At 37.6% G+C, this 20,634-nt stretch overlaps 1 protein-coding gene across 5 annotated transcripts in view; it reads left to right on the plus strand.

The window, feature by feature from the left end:
* Positions 1-20,634, plus strand: part of GAK (cyclin G associated kinase) — a 68,804-nt gene that overhangs the window by 20,199 nt on the left and 27,971 nt on the right. For all 5 annotated transcript variants that reach the window (XM_063180726.1, XM_063180725.1, XM_063180727.1 and 2 more), the window contains 9 exons: positions 480-592; positions 1,133-1,244; positions 3,433-3,556; positions 11,447-11,496; positions 11,583-11,731; positions 15,458-15,580; positions 18,349-18,482; positions 19,464-19,658; positions 20,213-20,330. In XM_063180726.1, coding sequence (XP_063036796.1) covers positions 480-592; positions 1,133-1,244; positions 3,433-3,556; positions 11,447-11,496; positions 11,583-11,731; positions 15,458-15,580; positions 18,349-18,482; positions 19,464-19,658; positions 20,213-20,330 — 1,118 coding nt within the window. The remainder of the gene's footprint in view (positions 1-479; positions 593-1,132; positions 1,245-3,432; positions 3,557-11,446; positions 11,497-11,582; positions 11,732-15,457; positions 15,581-18,348; positions 18,483-19,463; positions 19,659-20,212; positions 20,331-20,634) is intronic.

Genomic DNA, 20,634 nt, shown 5'->3' on the forward strand with positions numbered 1-20,634 from the left:
TAATAATCCTAATTGATTATAGAAAAATTATGAAATTTTATGTGAAAGTTACTTTTTTAGTTTCCTTTAAGTGTCTTGCCTGATATCTGAATTAGTCTATTGAAACAACTGGTGTTTTGATTTGGTTTCTTTGAACTTGATTAGAAAATTGTTTGCTTCAGGTTTCAGATAGGTTACTGGAAATATTAATTATTGTTCCAGAAATGTATCTGACTGCAATAGTATTAGACACAAAGTTACTTCTGATGTTCTTTATTAACTGATCCCAAGGTGTATTCTTTGAAATATTATTGATTCTATGTAGTGTTGTTTTTTGTCATGAATACTATTATGAGAAATACATTTGGATATTGATTTGGTAGTTTCTCCACTCTGTTCAGGTGTTTGCTTATTGCACTGGAATGTATTGAAAATTATTATCAGCTGGAAGAAAAGCTTTTAAGGGTTTGATACATTGTCTGGATCTCCTTTTTTTTTAGGCTCTACTCTGAAAGTGAACCCAGAGGAGAGATTGTCAATCACTGAACTTGTGAACCAACTGCAGGAGATTGCAGCAGCTAGGAATGTCAATCCTAAATCCCCCATCACAGAGGTAAAATGTCTAAGGAGTATAATTGATTAGGCCTCCTTTTTGTCCTCTGCAGTGTATGTGCATTTAGTAAAAGATTTCAGAGCAGGTCCCCTGTTTGTTCATATTTTGAAAATTTTGCACTGATTTATTTTGAAGTTCAGTTGAATTGGTCAGTATCACTCGTAGGATCTTTGAAAATATGCCGTTTAAAGCACAGAGACCTTAAAAGAAATTTAGTATTTCTTACTGCTTTTTGAAAATCTTTTCATCCTCTTGGTTTAATCTTTAGTACGCTAGCATTCTGTTTGACATGCTGTGTTCTATCATAATTAACTTGCACAGAAAAGTTTTGTATATGAGGACTCCTCTTACACTAACTTGAAACCACTTAGGCCTCTCCTGTTTAATGCTTAATTTGCATTAATTAGTGTATCTTAACTTTCTTTGGCTTTGTCCTGAGGTTTAGTTTGCTTGTTCTCACCAAGGAGCAGTAATTTGCCAAGCATAGCAAGATGGCTAAATTAGCAAGAAAATTCTCATCTGGAGTGTTATTCTCCTCAGCTCCTGGAGCAGAATGGAGGCTATGGAAACAATGCTCAGCCTCGGACATCTGTGACATCTGTTTCGCAGAGCTCCAAGCCTGCAGGGCAGCTCAACAATATGTACAATGCAGGTATGTTCAAAAAGAGATGTCATTTTAGTATAAAGACAATTGCATATCTTCCATGGGGGAAAAAAAGTAATTTGGGGATTTTAGATATTTTGCTCTAGTTCTAGCTATTTGGTATTTATATCATTGCTTCTAGCCTTGTATTTTTTTTTTCAAGGTTTGTTTTATGTTGATATGCAAGTATGAATTTCTCAAGTTCATTGCTGTGCAAGATAAAAACTATGTTTCCTGTGGAAAACAATTTAAAGTGCACTATTGACCCGTAGAGGCAGGAGTGTTGACATAAGCAAACTAAAACTTGATGAAAGTGTGGTTAGGAGAAGCATTAATGATCTAACAAAAAAGAGCTGTAGAGGAAGAGTCTTCAGGTTATGACAAACAGGTGAAAATAGCTTATTTTGTACCCTGAAATTTTTTTATTAAATGAGGTAAAGATATTTGAAAGTGCATTCTCTAAAGAGCCACGTTTAATAGGAGTTTGAATTTAAACTGTTAAAAATCCTTTGGTTCTGTATTTTAATTGAAATGTTGTTACCTTGTGGCAGAAGGTACTGAAATCAGGACATAGCCTGAGTTTGTGTTTTACACTGAATTTCTGAGGTAAAAAAAGCGACAGTTGCCTCTGCTTTTCAAGAGGAACTATTTAACATCAGATGTGTTATAACATAAAAAGATAGCAGCTATTTGTGGTGTGTTCTTATCACTTTATGTTAAAATGGGCTTAATGTCTGGCTGAATACAGAGAGCTTAATAAAGAAATGCAGAAGAAATTGTAGGGATATTCTGGCTATGGACCACAGTAGTTCAGTAATGCTTGGAACTTGCTGACCTCATATGTCTTTATTTTAGGCTGCAAAAAGCCTGTATGAGGAAGAAATACTTCCATAAGCACCTGGGTCTACCTGTCTTGTTTTCTCTCCTGCCCAAAAAGACCTTGAAGCCCCCACGATATTTTGAAGTGCATCTGACAGTGACAGTAGTCTAAAGCTATTTAGTTTTTCACTTCCAGAAGAACCATATATGACAGCCTCAAAGGAAAAAGGCAGCATTTAGTCTGATGGGTATCCAGTCAGTACTTTCAGGAACAGCTGTAGCTGGTGCTGCCTTGAATCCAGCTAATTATGGAAATATTATCCAGGCCAGACTTCAGGAGAGGCTTGCACTGTAGGATGTCAGTGGTGAAGAGGAAGAGATGGGGTTCCATCTGAGAAAAACAGTTGTTGGATTAGCATAACTAAATGGAATCAAAAAAAGGTCTCCAAAATGACGCAATTCAAAGCTGACATACTTAGTCTGTAGAAATAGGTAATCCAGAGTATGTTCAGTTGAAAATGCTTAATATAGTAAAGAAAATAAGCTTAATAGTCTTATTTAGATCTGGTTTTGTACTATTCTTTCTGCACCCGTATTAACTATTATATCTGAATATGGAGCACTTCAATTAGTGTACAAGATATCAAGGAACTATATTGTATTCAGTTTTCCTTCTAGCTTGGTATTTCTTGCTTGATATTAATTATGATGAACTGTCAATGAGACAAGGGATATTAATTTTCCAGGGGAAATGTTAAAATTGGGTAGCATTTATTGCACTAGTTACGTGTATATCAATTTCTGGGATAGAATCCAACATCCTAATGCAATTAAAATCAGAAGTCTGTCTGGCCATCTGTTTTGTGCAAGAATGCCTACTGTTTGTTTTATACAATCATATTAATAGGTATATTGTGCTGTGATGTTGTGCTATCTGGGATGTTGTGCTTAAAACTTAAGCTTAACTATGCCAGCTGCTTCTGAAGCCCTGTATTAAAATGTGTCTACTGGAGATGATTAAGTAGATCTGCTTATGATAAGCTGCACTTTAGAAACTGATACTAAAGAAAGGCAATGTTTGCATTGACGCTATGAAGCATATGCCTTACTTCCAGAATTTTCTACCTTGTTTTCTCATAACTACAGACAGCAAATTAAGCAATGTGTTAGGTATATCACTGGTACTTCCTGACTGCTGGAAGTACTATTTTTTTGCATAGGTCATAGTTAAGGAGAACTTTAGAACTGCGAGCCTTACAGCAAGGTGTAGCCTGTATGTGCATTCACTTCCTTCCAGCTTTATAGGCAACATAGTTTAAGTCATATCCTGAAATGGGCTCCATAATAAAGTACAATTATTTTTATTCAACTACTCTAGGCCTGACCGTTGCGGAATGTGACCAGACATATGGAGGGTTCTTTGATATTCTGAGGGGTGGAACAGAGCGATTTTTCACTAATATTAAGGATACATCTTCTAAAGTTATCCAGTCTGTGGCCAAGTGAGTAAAAAAAAATACAAAAAATAAAAAATTGTGCTGATAAGAGTTCTAAATGAAGGCACGGAGTTTACTCCAGAAATGGTATATTCAGCATATTTGTCCAAGTTTGAGCTGTTATAACTGATAGCTACCCCTTGAGATTTTATGTATGATATTAATACAAAAGTTACTTCAACAGTCATGTACTAGAATTGAGCATGTTGCAGTAAAGAGCCTGTCTGTAAGTACTACTTGCCCTACTGTAAATACTGAAAACTTTTGAGACATGAGCAGGTGGGGGCTGAAGCAGCATGGAGAATTGAATTATTAGATAGGGCCTTCATGAATAAAAGAGGAATTAAAAAGATGGAATGGTGAAATGTACAAATCAAGAGAATAGATGTGAGATGGGGAAAATACCTGCAGGGAAATAAGCTCATCAGTTTGGTTTCCAGGTGGAATTCTATGTCTTCAAGACAGTGTGAGAGGCACTCTTTGTCTCCTGTGCCCTGTATTGCATGTATGAATACTCTCATGTTTAGAGGTATATGTTTTCAGATTCGTATTGTGTGATTTTTTTTTTTTCTGATCAGGTTATCAGTCCCATTTCAAATAATTCTATTACCTCCTTATGACCAATATTAACCAGTCTGTACAATTTATACATTTTAGCTCATAATAAAATTCTATGCAGTGTTAAAGAGTTTTCTTAGTTCTAAGAAATTAAGAGCTAAATTTTCTTAGTTTTAAGAAACTAAGAGTTCTAAGTAAGAGCAGGTGAGTCACTACTGAATACTTTGAATTAGACCCTCCAAAAGAATACTGAACGCTAAGTCTCACTGTAGGCTTTGTATTCCTTTAGATATTGTGTTACAGCTTGTGAAATATGTTTCTTCATATATTATTCATTATTCATATGATTACATATATAGGTTTTTTTTCAGAATTCAAGTGTTACTTGTGCATAATACTGCTCTAAAGTATTTATAATGGTCAGGTAAGTTAGATTTGTAGATACTGCACCTCTGTATCCACTTCAAGTGTGTTTTTAGCTGTTGGCTCTTATGCTTAGTCTGTTAAAACTTCTAAATATGGCTTAGGAAGGCCAGGTCCTCTATTTTTTAAAAGTTGCAAAAGCTGCACTGCTGTGGTTTGTCCTTAAGCATTCTATAGAAGTAACTGGGACAGTGGCATTAAACTTTTCTCCCTGGAAAAACCACATGGACAGACACAGGGCAGGGAGGTGTACAAGGAGAACAAGCTGTTGCATGATGAAAAGCAGTTTTGACAAAGTTACAAGCCTTGCTTTCCCATGGCTGTGTGTTAGATCTTACTGTGTTTTTATTGTACACTGCATCCATCTGAAGTACTACTACACTTCACTTTCTTATTCTCTTGCCTCCACATGACTTTCTGGGTGCACCTTCATCACTTAGTTATGTTTGAAGCAGTTTTCTCTTCCTGCTCTTGCAAGTGGTTTCTTCCTTAAAGGCTGTAAGTTTAGTCACTTTTTTGAATTTTATCTTGTGCAGTTTTTCCCTTTTCTAGCAATGGATTAGGACTGTCTAAAATTGTCTTTTTAATGTGGAGTGGCTTATGCTGTGCCTACACCTTATTTTTATTTCTCTTACCTTACAGATGTGTGTAGCTTTTTGCTTTGTGTGATTTCCTTTGCTTCCATAGTAAGTGTAGTGGGCAAGGAATAAAACAGTAACTGTACATCCAGCCACATTTGCAGAGCTCATCTAGCAACTTCTGAAGTACTGGACAGTGAGTACTTGCTGTCTGAAAAGATTCTGTTCTCATGCTCTTCTCTACAACTGTTTGTTTAGATTATGGTGACTGCCCAAAATAAGTCTTGCATCTGCCTTATTGTTGAGACTTAGTATGCCTCTTCTCAGTTGCTAGTTAGTGTTCTGTGGCTGAACACAACAGCTTACTGCATGGCTTGTGGAACTTACTAAATATTAGTGAAAGGAGAACTGACTACTTTTACCTCATTTGTTGAAATTACAGTAAGTCACATATGGATGTTTACTAGAACTGAGTATCTTGAAAATGTAATTGTTTGATCTCATACTAGTTTGTAGCTTTTAATGGGAGGGTACATAGCCTTTTGTCATATCCAAATAAGATCAATTAGCCAGAGACCTTTTCGAGCTACTGAGGAATACACATTTGCGTGGACTATGGTGGATTGACAGAGGGCTGTCAGACAGCGTATGCTATGTCCCAAGATTGATCATGAGGAGGTCAGTCTCTCTCAGATGTTTTGGACTCAGTTGGTTGAATTAGGGTTTTGTTTAGGTGAATATTGACCATCGCCTTTGACACAATATGTGAAACGGTCAAATTTTTGTTTAAGTTCTATCATAAGCAAATTTTGGTTTTGTGGAGCACCCTCTGTCTCCATACAACTCGGTTCTTTTCCTGTGTTATCTGAGTGGATTTAGTCATTGGGCTGAGGAATGGGAAGAAAAGAGGAAATGCTCCAAGCATGTAGTTCTGCTAGTGAGAATCAGTTACTTTAATACTTATTTTTCCAGTGACTGAAAGACAAACTCTCTCCACTTGTAATTTACCAATATTATTTAACAGCCTTGAGTTGTGTAGTTCTCCTTCTTTGTATTGCCTTTTATTTTGAATCCTTGCTGTATGTAACAGTGAAATGGTAAAATATGAACTAACATGACCAATACTTACTGTTCTGTAGAGCCTAAGGTAGACTTAAGTCCTTTAGTATTTTAACATTGCTAGCATTTGACATTCACTGTTCTACTGAGAGTCCCACCACTGGGCTTGTGCATTTTTAAACTGTATTTTAATCAAGCTGAATTGTTAATTCTTTGTTTGCATCTGCTATAGGGCATGTCTGTTTCTGTCATATTCATTCTCTGCCTTCACAAACTTGTGTTGCGGATATAGCTGGTACAATCGGCGATGTGAGAATACCTCTTCTGCTGTTGCATCTTTGACTGCCTTTCCAAAACTCTTCAACCAACATAAGAAGCAGACATTCTGGAAAAATTAAAATGTCTCTTCTTTGTCATGCATTTTCCTCACCCCACTTAATCACTTTTGGATTCTATCATTTCATTAGGTAGGCTCTCTCCTTCCTACTTATCATTGCTTTTTTGAATTACAGGGTTACTTCCTTTGTCTGCAGACAGACTTCTATCTTGCTGAATCCAAACTACAGTGTAAGATTTAAGTATTTTGTTGGTGTGAGAAAAAAACTTATTTTTTTCTTTTCTGTAGCTGTCTTTAGCTTGATTCTGATTTTGGTCTCTTATTAGTCCTAATAAATGATAAAATCTGAGAACTGAAACACATTACAGGGTGCTTGGAAGAGGAGAGTAAATAAGGACTACCTTCACTGTCCCACAGTCCACCTCAGTTGCAAGTGTCACAACCTCTGTTGCAGGTTCAGGTCAGGCAGACGCAGCAGCTTATAGATACAGGCGAGAGGACAAAGAGCAATGGAGGTTCAGCCCTCTTGTTACAAACTGCCTTAAAAGCAAGTACCAGGGTGGAGATGGAGAAGATATGCATTGCTTTGTGAAGTGGCAGCATCTGCACAGACAGGAGCCTCGATCCAGCTGATGTGCCCATATGTGCCTGAAAGCTCAGCCTGCAGCTGTGCAGCCACAGCATTTCTCTGTTGAGCTCAGAGAACTTTTTTTCCTCACTTGTGGAGCTTCTGTGCTCTTTTTTTGGGTACCAGTTTTATGCTTATTGAGGTCTGCATCCATACAGGTTACAAAAATTATAGCTAAATGTTTTAAGGATCAAATCTTCACTGGTATTGAAAACAGCAGGCAAAACTTGTGATCAGTATTCATTTGCTTTGTCAGAACAATCTCTTTTGCTGAAAAGATTATAATGTAGCAATCTAGGAACAATTAGCTGCCTTTTATGCTTGCTTTCTTGGCTTTTAAGGTGATTTTGTTTCTTGTTTAATATTTTATTCCATGGATATTTGCATTGCACTAGGTAGTTGCATGATTAATTCAGTTTCATGAAGGAAAACCAAGTGGGAACAGATTGATGTGAATTTTATTGCTGTTTTTCTTCCTGGATTTTAAAAAATAAAGTGAAAAAAAAAGATGGATAGATATTTTTTTCCAATCTTGTAAGTGTAGAGATGTCTGGAGGAAGATTGCTTAGTGTTAGGACAGTATTTAATTTAATGGTTTATATGCTCACATTGTAGCTGTGCTGGTTAGTCTGTCATTCTTAGTTCTTTATCATCTTCAGTTGTTAGTAAAGAGATGGTACTATTGTAGAATTTTGTTCTGTATGTTATCTTGTTTATTTTGTGAGTTTAGTTGCTAATTTATTTCCATTGTTTTTAATTTGTTGGAATGGTCTTTTGTTTATTACTTATGGTCTTTAGGTGCATCTAGTCTCTGGCAAGAATGATAATGCCAACCATTTACACAGTGAGAAGTTTTTAGCATGTGGTTAGAACTTGTTATTTTTGCTTTGATATTTATTCTGCAAAATCAGAATTCATGTCTTACTTGCTTCATTTCATAGAATCAAACAGTAGTTTTGAGTGAAAGCAGCATCTGATTCTAACCCCTGAGCAGTGGGGAAGCACACCTTCAACTAGACCAGACTAGTATCCATCTGCTCTCTTTCAGTTTAATGCCATTCCTTCATATCCTGCTGTCATTACATGCCCTTGCAAAAAGTCCCTCTCCAGCTTTCTTGGAGGCCTCCATCAGATATTGTAAGGAAATAACCCCCTGCCTCCATACAGAGACTAGATTAGTCTAGTCCTGTCCCACAGTGAAGTACACCCAGTTTTGTAGAAGTCTGTCTCATCAAATAAGTACCAAATGTTGGAGTCATATCATACTTTTTTTTTTGAGTTCAATTAGACCCTTAAAAACACAGAGAGTTTTCCCATATTGAACCATAGGCTGAAAACACTTCATGTATGTCTATGTTTGCATGCTTTTCTTCTGTTATAACCTGCCAGCAAAACTGCTATCTAAATGAAATTTTTGCTGTTAAGGGTATGAAAGGAAAGACCTTATTTGTGATTTTTAGTCAGAGAATTTTATCTTGAAATGCATAGGAATGTTTAAACAATGTGAAGAATACATACTTTTTTCACCTTCTCACTGTTTAAAGAAATCTCAGTTACCATTATGACATACAGCACTCTGCTGAAAACGGAGTACCTTGTGTTCAGGTCTTACCACTGAAATAGCTGTGAAATCTTCAGAATAAAGTTCAGTGAATTCAAGGATATAGTGATTTTTTTGAGACTTGTGTTAATTTTACAGTTAAGAAGCTTCATTTTAATTAAAATTATGCAGAAATTCTGAAGCTTTTTCAGTGTAATAGTCACATACTTGGAATACTCCTGCTAAATATAGAGCTTAAGTTGACTATGCTGTGCTCTGTTGTTGACATACTAAATTGCACTCTTACATCTGTGTGTGTACAATGAGATCTATGCTCCTAATGTTGCTTTTTAATTTAGACAAATGTAAAAACCAAAGCTCAGTTGAGTGGTGTTGTTAGTAAGAAGTCATTATCTGAAAGTCTTCCCAAGGGAATGGGTGTGAGTACTGTTGGTTTTTTGCTCTGAATAATTTTGTGCCAATGTTACAAGTTGCTGCTTAACCTTGGTGTTACAGTGTTGAAGGGATAATGGTTCTGTGTTCTACAGCTGCAGTATTAGTTGGCCCTTTACCTTGATACCAAAAAAAATTGATATTAGAATGATTACATGTTTTCTTACTTGAAACTGTTGGATGTAATCCAGAAATAGCATTTGACTCTTCTCATCTCTGTAAAGGGCTACAGCCATCACAAATTTTAGTAAGCAATCGTTATTAGCTCTGAATGTAAATTTCTGCCTTAATTGGTTTGGCTGCAGCAGGATTACCACCTGCCACCTGAGCTTACATGATGAAATATGTCCTTCCAAAGGTGCAAAAAATTTTGAAATTGTGCCCATTTGTCTATGTCCTTATGCAAGGTTTCTCAAGGCTGAGGGTTTTGTTGATATTTTTTTTTTGCTATGTCTAGTGAGACTCGAACTCCCTTGTGGTTTTAGTTTGAAACAGTGAGTTGTTATCATTGCTAGGACACTGATGATGCCATTCTGCATAAATACTGTTAAATGGCATTGCATACAGAAGATTTTTCTTCTCCAATCTCAAAATCTTCCTTACAATCCTTGAATATTAAATATATATTTATATATACAATATGTATTTTTAATCAGTACCTCTAACCTCCACCATTACTAACAAGCAGTAAAGAATCAAAACTTCGTGTTCTTTCTTGATATTTCAAAATTTGAGTGTAGTATCCTAGATTTGCTCTTCTAAGCAGTGTCTTGAAATTTTGTTGTGATACAGAAGTTTTGTTAGTGCCTCTGAATTAATTAAATATGCATCACAGTGTTCTAATGACATTTTAATATTCTGGAGTTAATAGGCTACTGAGATATTTAAGGTAATGTAAATCAAATTCATCCATTAGTCTAAATCAAATTCTGTTGATGAGTTTTGTTCTTTTTTTTTCCAGTCCAGGAGTGCAGACTTGTGTAGTATACTCGAGGTTGTTGGCCTACACTGACTCTCTTCAGTTTTTTTCTCTTGCTATTTCATTCTGCTACATAGCAGATACCATGGAAACAAATGTAATAGTGGTCTTAAATTAGTTAATTGTTGGTTGACATAGTGTGGATGATTAGGTAAAGGTTCAGGAATTGACCTAAGTATTACTGGGAGGTTTTTTTTGAAAAGCCTGCACTTTTAAATGGTGCACAGTTGTATGAGAGAGAGATGAGTAATGACTAATGCCTTGCTCACTTATGGGAGCTCTGGAAGTGAATTTTTGTAAGAATTATTTAAACAAGGAAAGAGATTCTGATACTCTTTGTGTTGAGTGCAGGTAGTTCAGGGTGCAGCTCAGTGGGAGCTGCAGGTTGAGCTCTGGCTGGGAGCCTGAGGCAAGAGGTCAGGAATTGCCAATGTTTGGAAAGGCAAAGGACACAAGGGCCTGTGACCCAGCCGGGTGACGGGACACTGAGGCACTGCAGGAGCCGAGGACTCAGCAGGAAGAGCCCAGACTTTGGCACCCATAAACTGTGAGAGTATAAAAGCTCACTATTTCCTTTCTTGGGAGTTCCTCCTGGGAGGCAGCAGCTCCAGCTCTTACTCTGTTGCTGCAGGAGGTTTAAATGACTTTAAGCAGCCATAGATCTGGGACTCTGCTATGGGAAGCCCGGGGTCTGACTGGTAAGGAGACCTGGTCTGCCTATGTGAGTGTGGGGTGTGCAGGGAGTCCAGCGGGACACCCATTGGCTCTCCAGCTGCAAAGGGACTTCAGTCCTGGCAGTGACAGGTCTGGCGGTGGCTCAAGTGTGACTGCCAGAGTCCTTCCTGAATGGCTAGACAGGGAAGTGTTCTTAACAGTGCCCATATGGAATTTGGATATTGGGCAGCATGGCCATCTGTGATAGTAACATGCCAGCATTATGTAATTTAATCTTAGATGTTCAGCTAGTAGTCTTTCTTTTAGGCGTTGAGATATTCTTCATTAAAGACATTAATGTATCATTAGGTTTTCAAACTGACACCCTTCAGTGCATTTTTATCAGTGAGAGCAGGGGCTAGAGGAGTGAGTTAAAGATTAAGGGTATCTGTACGAAAACCCACAGATGGTTTTGGTGCAACTAATTTAAATGAGCAACTGCTTAAACACAGTATCTGTTCTGAAAGCTGTGTTATGAAACTCTAGAAATGTGAATGTAAGGAGCCTCAGATGGAAGAATTGAAACATTGTTCATAGTGGTGGGTGCCACTGGAGAGCTCTGGCTTTTAAACTTTCGGCTTGAATGGTTATATGTCCCAGTATTAAAACCAATGTGTTTTCTTTCAGTTATGCAAAAGGAGACTTGGATATATCATATATCACTTCCAGAATTGCTGGTATGATATCTATATCTTTGTTAAACATAATTTTTCGTTGCTCTTAATACATGAAAAAATTCACTCGCTGTTTGTTCTATCTTCAGTGATGTCCTTTCCAGCTGAAGGTGTGGAATCTGCCATCAAAAATAATATAGAAGATGTGCGGTTGTGTCTGGACTCTAAACATCCTGGCCATTATGCTGTGTACAATCTCTCTCCAAGAACATACAGGCCTTCAAGATTCCATAACAGGGTTTGTATAGTTTTTGTGTATTTCTCTAAAAGGCCTTGAAACATAATGTTTTCATTATACCTTTAGATTTTTATTGTAAAATATGTTAAAGTAGGTTAATCAAAAAGATGACAAAAGAGTAAGTACAAATACAAGGTCAAAGAGTTACCTGTGTTTTCCTTGTCCTTGCTTTAAAACCAAACTTAACTGGTAGCAGACTAATCTTTAATCTTAAAAAATATTACTAATCTTAAACAGACTAAAGTCTGTTTTTTCTAGGATAGTAATATCTTTGAAAACATGCCTCCTGTACATTATGTGTTTCACATTTAAGTACTTTAAATAGAGAATACTTAAAGTAATGAAAGTCTTACTAAAATTTCAATCTCTCCTATATTCTACCATTTTTCTCTGTCAAGGACATAGTGATTTGCATAACCTGTTCACTGGAGTTTCTCTTTGCCCCATTACATACTATTTGACTCCCATATGACTCAGCCATAGCTGACTGATTATTCCCACCATCTTCAGTATTGTTGTAATTTAGCTGAGCCTCCATTATCCTTCCTGGCAATTTCTCTGATACTAATATGAAGGCATTTGCCTCATTCAGCAACAAGGTATTGAGAACATCTTGTTTGGTGCCAAGATTCTGGGCTTCAGTGTTTGCCCCTAAGTAAAACTTGACTGTCCTGGCTCCACAGTTGAGACTGTTACTGTGTAGGGAGTTGTCCAGTGCCTTAACTGTCTGTAGTGATCATGCCCCTTCCACACAATACTGTCTGCCAAGAAGAGAGTCTAGAACCATTATTAGTTACAGAGTAATAAAGCTTTTTGGGCCTTATTATACAGAGCCATCCTTAGCATTGTTTCAGTTACCAGAGCTGACTTAAAATGTTGGGGTGAGGTATATTTAAAGTATTCTTCCTAGTGCTATCATTTTCTTTTGTTTCCTTGTAAACAAGATAAGGTATTGTCACACCTGAAAGAAGCCATTACTGCCTCTTTGGATGAATGCAATCAGCTTCTTTATGTGTATCTGGTTCAATATGAAGTTCAGGTAGAGGCTATTCAAGATGGAAGGCAAAAAAGCTTGATTACACAGGAAATCTACTGCATGATTTTTTGTAGCAGGTACCTCAAAGCAAAATGTTCAGCACTTCTTTTTAGCACTAGATTGCTGGAAAGTCAGAGACTGGTGTGGTGAACTGATTTATTCCACATCCTGCAAAGTGATCAGTCTCTGCTTCTGGAATGATAAATTCTGTGACTGGGAATTTGCTTACCAATGGATTTTTTTAGTTATGCAAGTCTGAGGTGTCTGTACACCTGGTATTTCTGATGTGTTGATACTAAGAATGGTAATATGATCTTGGTTTTGTTCAGAAGTCATAGGAGGTCATAATTAGTTGAAAGATTACAGGTTCATGATCACTTTATTGTCTAGGAGTATTTAGGAAGGCAGTTATTTTACTTGGAAACAAACTCAAATTTTATTTGGAACTCTTACCTGCCTATTGAAATCAAGATGTTTAGCAATGCTGACTAACTTGATTGTTCAATGCTGGATGATAGCAGCCGTGTAGGAACCTAAAGAAGCTTAGGTTTACTTTAATGCTGGCAAAAGATGATTACGGCAAGCCTTTAAACGTGATCAGAGGAGAGCAGCTTCTAAAATTCTTAATTATGACACTTTGCTTAGAAGGTATTTATGAAATTACATATTACTAGTTTCTTGCTGTTTTCTATCTGTATGGATCTTCTACAAATTTCTTTAATCATAGTTAAAATTAATGGTAGTTTTGAAACTAGCTTCTCTGATAGTTTTGAGTCCTTTTTGGAATGGATTGCTCTGAGAGTTTGGGCACTATCCATAATTCTGCTAATTGTCAGGACTTTTAGAGCTGTAAACACAGCTAAGAAACAGAAGGTAATGTTGTTTTTGTTACATCTTGTAGGAAACCTAGTGTTTGAGTGAAAAGTAAATGGTAGATTAAAAGGAAAAAAGTCAGTACTTTTTGCATTTTTGAATACACTTATTTTAGGCTGTGTTCTGGTCCGAAGCTGCAACAATTCAATTTGATTCTTTTGGAGTGTTGTGATTTAACTTGAGCCAGCAACCAAGCTGCTTGCTTATTCCTCCCTGGTAGAAATGGGGAGGGAATCACAAGGTGAAAGTAAGAACTCATAGGTTGAAATAAAAGCAGTTTAAAAGTAAAGCAAAACCCACAGGTACAAGCAAAGAAAAACAAGGAATTTATTCACCTTTTCCCATGGGCAGGCAGGTGCACAGGAACACAGGGCTCCATCATGCATTATAATTCCTTCGGAAGACAAATGCCATCGCTCTGAATGTTTCCCCTTCCATTCTTTTTCCCACAGATTTATGGGTTGAGCATGATGTCCTATGTTATGGAATATTCCTTTGGTTAGCTGGGGTCACTTGTCCTGGCTGTGTCCCCTCCCTCTTGTGCATCCCAAGCCTGGTTGTTGGTGAGCTGATGTGAGAGGCAGACAAGACATTAGCTCTATCTAAGCTGTGCTTACCAATAAAAAAAAAAATCCCTGTGTTATCAACACTAGGTTCCGTCACAAATACAAATAGGTTCCCTCGCAAAACACAGCCTCATTTAGTTGCTATGGAGAAAATTACTCCAGCTGAAACCTGCACACACTACTGTTGTAATATTTGAGATGTACTGAAGCCCACATTGAATCCTGTGGTGAACAGAGATATAAAGGACTTTTTGCCCTAGCTTTTCTTTGTTTACTGGTGACTTTGCATAAGCTTGCACTAAAAAAGGAATGTGCAATTTAAATCAGTTGCAAAGGGATTCTTTCTGAAATGGCCTTATTTTTAAATTAAAATACAAGAGTACAATGAAGAGACACTGTTTATTTCAGTCTTTTTTCCTGTGCTTGGCACAAACACAGTTTTTTGTGATAATCAGTTCAGGTAATTTATATCAGAATAACCCTTGAACTCTTTATCTAGATAGGAAGACATACTGCTGATAGGAAAACTTGGTCTTCAATATCTATCTGACAATTGCAGTTGAGACTAAAAACAAATACAAAAAGCTTCATTTGTAACTTGCTTTTCAATTCTTAATATATCTAACTCTTTAGGTGTTTCAAGTGCCCCAAGAATCAAGTTTTATATCCTATATCCTTACTGGACAGTTGGTTTTAAGGATATAGATTCTTAGCAGTGAAGCTGATTTTTTATTAGTGTTTTGAAGCAGTAATTGTAAATGGAATATTAATGAACCACTCAAGCTCTTTGAACAAAGGACAAATATTAAAAGAAGCCTAATCTTTCTGTTGTTGGGGTTTTTTTGGTTTTTGGTGGTTTTTTTTTTGTTGTTGGTTTGGTGGTTTTTTTGTTTTTGTGTTTTTGTTTTGGTTGGTTGGTTGGTTTTTTTTGCTTTTTATTGCTTAAGTGTATGTGCACAAATTAAGTTGAGAGCTGTTTTATTTTACTCCTTGCTCTGAGAATATTTCAGGTAGTAATCTGAGTTCTTTATACTTCTTGTGCAGCAGATTTGTAGACAGAACTGAAGTTTTATTGCACTTCTTTGTGATGTTTACACTGTGTAACACTGCTTTTCTTGAGTGTCTTTCTTAATTTCATCATGAAGGTGGCATTCAAGTGTAAAATTGCCTTGTAGACATTTGCATAACCCAGGCTGTGTATATGTGTCAATATTATACTGTTTCTCACATCTCTTGTCTCTCTCACTGCAGGTTTCTGAATGTGGCTGGCCAGCAAGACGAGCACCAAATCTTCAGAATCTCTATAGCATATGCAAGAACATGCATTTATGGCTGAAACAAGACCAGAAAAATGTTTGCATTGTGCATTGCCTTGTAAGAAATTGGTTTATGTCTGAAGTGCTTTATTCAATAGAGCTTTAAATTGTGAAGAAGGATGCTGGTATTCATTCAGTTTGTGATTGCTACTGGCTTTCTTTACTGGATGCCCCAGGGTCAACTCCTTCCTGCTGTGTTCGTAGGGAAGTTACTTGCGTCAATTTTCTCCTTAGGGAAATTGGTATGTTAATGTAGCCATTGCTTACTTGCATTTAGAGTGGAAGGCAGTATACAGGCAGTATTAAGGGAAAGTATCCTTTGGAAGAAAAAAAAAAAATCCACTCTAGTGTTTCAGTATTTGCTCCATTTTTTGTTTTCTGTGTGATAGATGGGTGTACACTGCATATCCCATTATTATCCATTTAGAATGTAATCTGTACCTACAGAATTTCAGAAACTGACTGTAAGACTTCTGGTCTACCTGCTTTTGCTGGCAGCAGATTGCTCTGTAGATTTCACTATTCTCCAAAGTATTATTAATTTTGATATAACTAAAAAAAGCAATAAAACTGTCTATAGAGCCTCCTCATCTTAAACATGGTAGGGGGAGGAATAAATTTAAAGAATGCTTTGCTCAGAATTTGAAAATTAGATCACTCTTGCATTTGTTTAAGAGAATTGCAGGTGAAATTTTGACCTTCTTCTTTTGCTGCAGAGTAAAAAAAAAAATGTGGCTATGTGGCAATACTTGCAATGCTGCTGGAAAGCATTCAAAACCTGTCTGGCTGCATGGCCGGGCCCAGAGAGTGCTGGTGAATGGTGCTGCATCCAGCTGGGGCCAGTCACCAGTGGTATCCCTCAGGGGTCTGTGCTGGGGCCAGTTCTGTTTAATATTTTTATTGATGACATGGATGAGGGTTTAGAGTCCTTTATTAGCAAATTTGCAGATGACACTAAGCTGGGAGTGTGTGTTGATCTGTTAGAGGGACAGAGGGCTTTGCAGAGAGACCTGGAACAGTTGGATGGATGGGCAGAATCTAATGGGATGAAGTTCAATAAGGCCAAGTGCTGAGTCCTGCACTTTGGCCACAATAACCCCCTGCAATGATATAAGCTGGGGATGGTGTGGCTGGACAGGGCCCAGGCAGAAAGGGCCCTGGGGGTGCTGGTCCACAGCCGGCTGGACATGAGCCAGCAGTGTGCCCTGGGGGCCAAGAGGGCCAATGGCATCCTGGCCTGTGTCAGGAATAGTGTGGCCAGCAGGAGCAGGGAGGTCATTCTGCCCCTGTACTGGCACTGGTGAGGCCACACCTCGAGTGCTGTGTCCAGCTCTGGGCCCTCAGTTTAGGAGGGATGCTGAGATGTTTGAGCGTGTCCAAAGGAGAGCAACGAGGCTGATGAGGAATGACTGAGGGAGTTGGGGCTGTTCAGCCTGGAGAAAAGGAGACTCAGGGGTGACCTTATCACCCTCTTGAACTTCCTGAAGGGTGGCTCTGGTGAGCTGGGCGTCGGTCTCTTTCTCTGGGCAACAACAGACAGAACAAGAGGACACAGTCTCAAGCTGTGCCAAGGGAGATACAGGGTAGAATTAAGGAGGAAGTTTTTCCCAGAAAGAGTGGTCAAATACTGGAATCATCTGCCCAGGGAGGTGGTGGAGTCACCATCCCTCAATGTGTTTAAAAAAAGACTGGATGTGGCACTTGCTGCCATGATCTAGTTGAGGTGTTAGAACATGGGTTGGACTCAATGATTTTGAAGGTCTCTTCCAACCTAGAAATTCTGTGATTCTGTATAGCCATCAATAGGGCCATCACTATCAGAGTCACACCCAGGATTTGTTAATCTGACAAACCATATTTGTGAGTTTTCTAGTGTTTTGAAAGTAAAAAGCCAGTTGATGTCAGCTCCTGAAAGCCAGTATAATTTTCAGTGCTGCTTTGAGGTTAGGCATCTAATTCTGTATTAATGTGATACTACCTCGGTGTCACACGATTGCTGGTCGAGTAGATAAGAAGAAGTGTGATGATTTAGCACCAGTTTCTGTAACATCTTTGCCTTGAGTTGTTTTGTTCAAGGTACTTAACTCATTTCTTTTCCTCACATGTGAGGCAAACTTTTATATATATACATGGCTTTGTGCCAGATGTGATGTAAAGTGTACACCAGAACTTTAAGAAATGAATGATAAAAATTCTGTTCCATGATGCTAGCCAACGAACCTGGAGAAGGCCTCTTCTGTCAACCATTATCTCTTCCAAAAATCTTCTGCCTTTTATAATGCAGGGATGTATCTGGGATATGTGTGTAGCGGGGATTCCTGCAGAAAGAAGCTAGTTTTAATCTCTTTCTCTTTGTTTCTTAACAGTTTTAGACAGCAGACTAAAGAGCTTAGTGTGGTTTAGTTCTTCTGAGCCTTTGTACTTTTCTTGTAGCAGTAGTCCATGTCTATCAGTCAAAAATAGCAGTGTTCTGGGATTTCAGATAGCAGCCAGGAACAAACCTAAAAAATGGGTATTAGTGACAGTAAGGTAAAGAATATAAACTGAAAATTTCAAATAGTGTTAAGCTAAAGTAGTTATTCACATTTGAACAAGAAAGTATTACATAATATCTTTTGTATGGTGTGGAAGTTAAATGAAAACCTTTCACACTCAGCTACAAACTTCAAATCAAATAACAGCACTAGACTTAGGACATCATGACATTAAATAATGATAGGATATGGGATACATAATGGGATGTTCTTCAGTAACTTGGATAATGCTTTTTCCACTAGATTTACTAACAAAGCTACTTTTTTTTTTTTTTTTTTTTTTTTTTACTAGGATGGAAGAGCAGCATCTGCTGTTGTAGTCTGTTCTTTTCTGTGTTTTTGTCGTCTCTTCACTACTGCTGAAGCTGCTGTTTATATGTTCAGTATGAAACGCTGTCCACCTGGCATTTGGCCTTCTCATAAAAGGTACTGTAAGAGATTCATGAAGCAAGTAGTTATTCAATTCTGAATATGGTAGAGGATGTCTTTAGAAAGATAAATTATTTCAATAATGTCTGTGTTCAAACATGTGTTTCCAAGTACTTTGCTGTGTCGTGAATTAAAGGGAGTTCTGAATTTTCTGAGCCTGTAAGTACCCATCAGAAATAGGTCAAATATACCCTGTGGAGAAGAAATGTTAGGAGTGAAAACATGGGTGTGCAGAGCTTTTGAATGCTTTCTTAATTATAAAATCCTCTTCCACATGTGTAAGACTTATTTCATGTTTCCTAGTTTATTACAATAGGTTTTATTATTTCACAGCACTGCAAGCTCTGAGGGAATACCAGAAATTATTTTTGTCAATGCAGTAAAAATGCCTAGTGTGCCTTTTTTTTGGGAGTGCATGCAGAGGCGACTTGCACATACTTTGGCAAATGTTTTAAACTGTTTATTTTACTTAATTTGATAGATTTTATAACTGTAAAGTATGAATAACAAGTGACAGTGGTAGTAAGGTTGTTTCCTAAAAAAACAATTAGATTTTGAAGGATGGGAAATAAAGTATTAATTCAGTATAAAGGACAGCTTATGTTTTTGTACACATTTACTTAATGTATACTTAAGGGGTTCTCCACAAAATAAGATATAATAATCAGGACAAATTTAAACCCTTTAGGGAGATTTAAGTGATCTATTATGTATAAGATACAAAATAAATAGTTCTCCTAGATTAGCATTTTAAGACCTTTTGAAATAGTGACTAGTTTATTTTACAAGTCATTATATGTAAAGCTACAGAACCTTTTTCAGATTTGAAAATCTGTTTGCTGGAGGTGGTGGTGAATGTTCCCACTGTTTCACTGTTGACAATGCTTAGTGACTGAATAAGATGTAACTTGCTTATGTGTTCACCCATTTCTTAGAATTTTGTGCTCTGACTAAATGAGTGTCCTCTGGTTTTGGCAGATACATTGAGTACATGTGTGACATGATGGCTGAAGAACCCATCATTCCTCACAGCAAGCCCATCCTGGTCAGATCAATTGTCATGACTCCCGTTCCGCTTTTCAGTAAGCAGCGTAATGGCTGCAGGCCTTTTTGTGAGGTTTATGTGGGAGATGAGAGAGTAGCCACTACCTCCCAGGAATATGACAAAATGAAGTAAGTACAGATTATGACCTGCTCTGAAACAGCAAGTTATGTTTTTCTGGATTCTAGCATTTACGTGTTTCTAGATTCCTGTGTACCCTTTTAGCTGGTCTCGAAAGTGAATCATGAATGTGCTTGTTAGAGCAGCTGGTCTTGCAGAACGTGGGGCTGATGCTGGGGTGGCACACTGGGCACTGCAAGGCACTGAGCCAGACTCTCTTCTCACTCCATGTGATGCAAGACCGGGAACATTGATCCGTAATGTACTTGTGCTGAGCATAACATCATGTCTCAGTCATGGAAACTTTAAGGATCCCCCAGGCATGTCAGCTGCAAGGTGACTGCTTATAAGCCCCTGTACAGCTCTGGTGTCTGCACAATTGTAAATCGTACTAACACTGCTGGATGTGGGTAATCATAGACAAGAAAACTGAGAGAATACTGAAGTCCTTGTAGCTTTCCAGCTACTGAAGGCCTTGGAGAAAGCAGGCTAAATCTAAAGCAATACAATATTTAATCTCTTTTTAAACTAAATTGGCTATGATTATGGTTTTTTTCTCCTTTAGGGAGTTTAAAATTGAAGATGGGAAAGCGGTAATCCCATTGGGTATAACAGTCCAAGGAGATGTTCTCATTGTGATCTATCACGCCAGGTCAACTCTAGGAGGACGACTACAAGCCAAGGTAATGATGAATTTAAGAGCCTGAATGGAAGATGTGGGGTTTTTTTGGTTGCAGTTTTGTAACCTACTAGTTATCTACTGAGTACTTTGCTTTATTTACTATTCTTTGTTCAGAAAAATGTTTGAGGTTTTCATTCACTTGTGAATTCAACCTTTTCAAGCCTTCTGAGACTGTCCACTCCCAATGTTGTACATGTAGATGCTTTTATAAGCATTTCCGGAAAGTACTTCAATACTGATAATTGTTATATTTCTCTGGAAACTCCCCAGCCAGTTTTTTTTGAGGCAGGAATTACTATCTGTTA

This window comes from Melospiza melodia, chromosome Z (assembly GCF_035770615.1).
Source record: "Melospiza melodia melodia isolate bMelMel2 chromosome Z, bMelMel2.pri, whole genome shotgun sequence".
NCBI lineage: Eukaryota > Metazoa > Chordata > Aves > Passeriformes > Passerellidae > Melospiza > Melospiza melodia.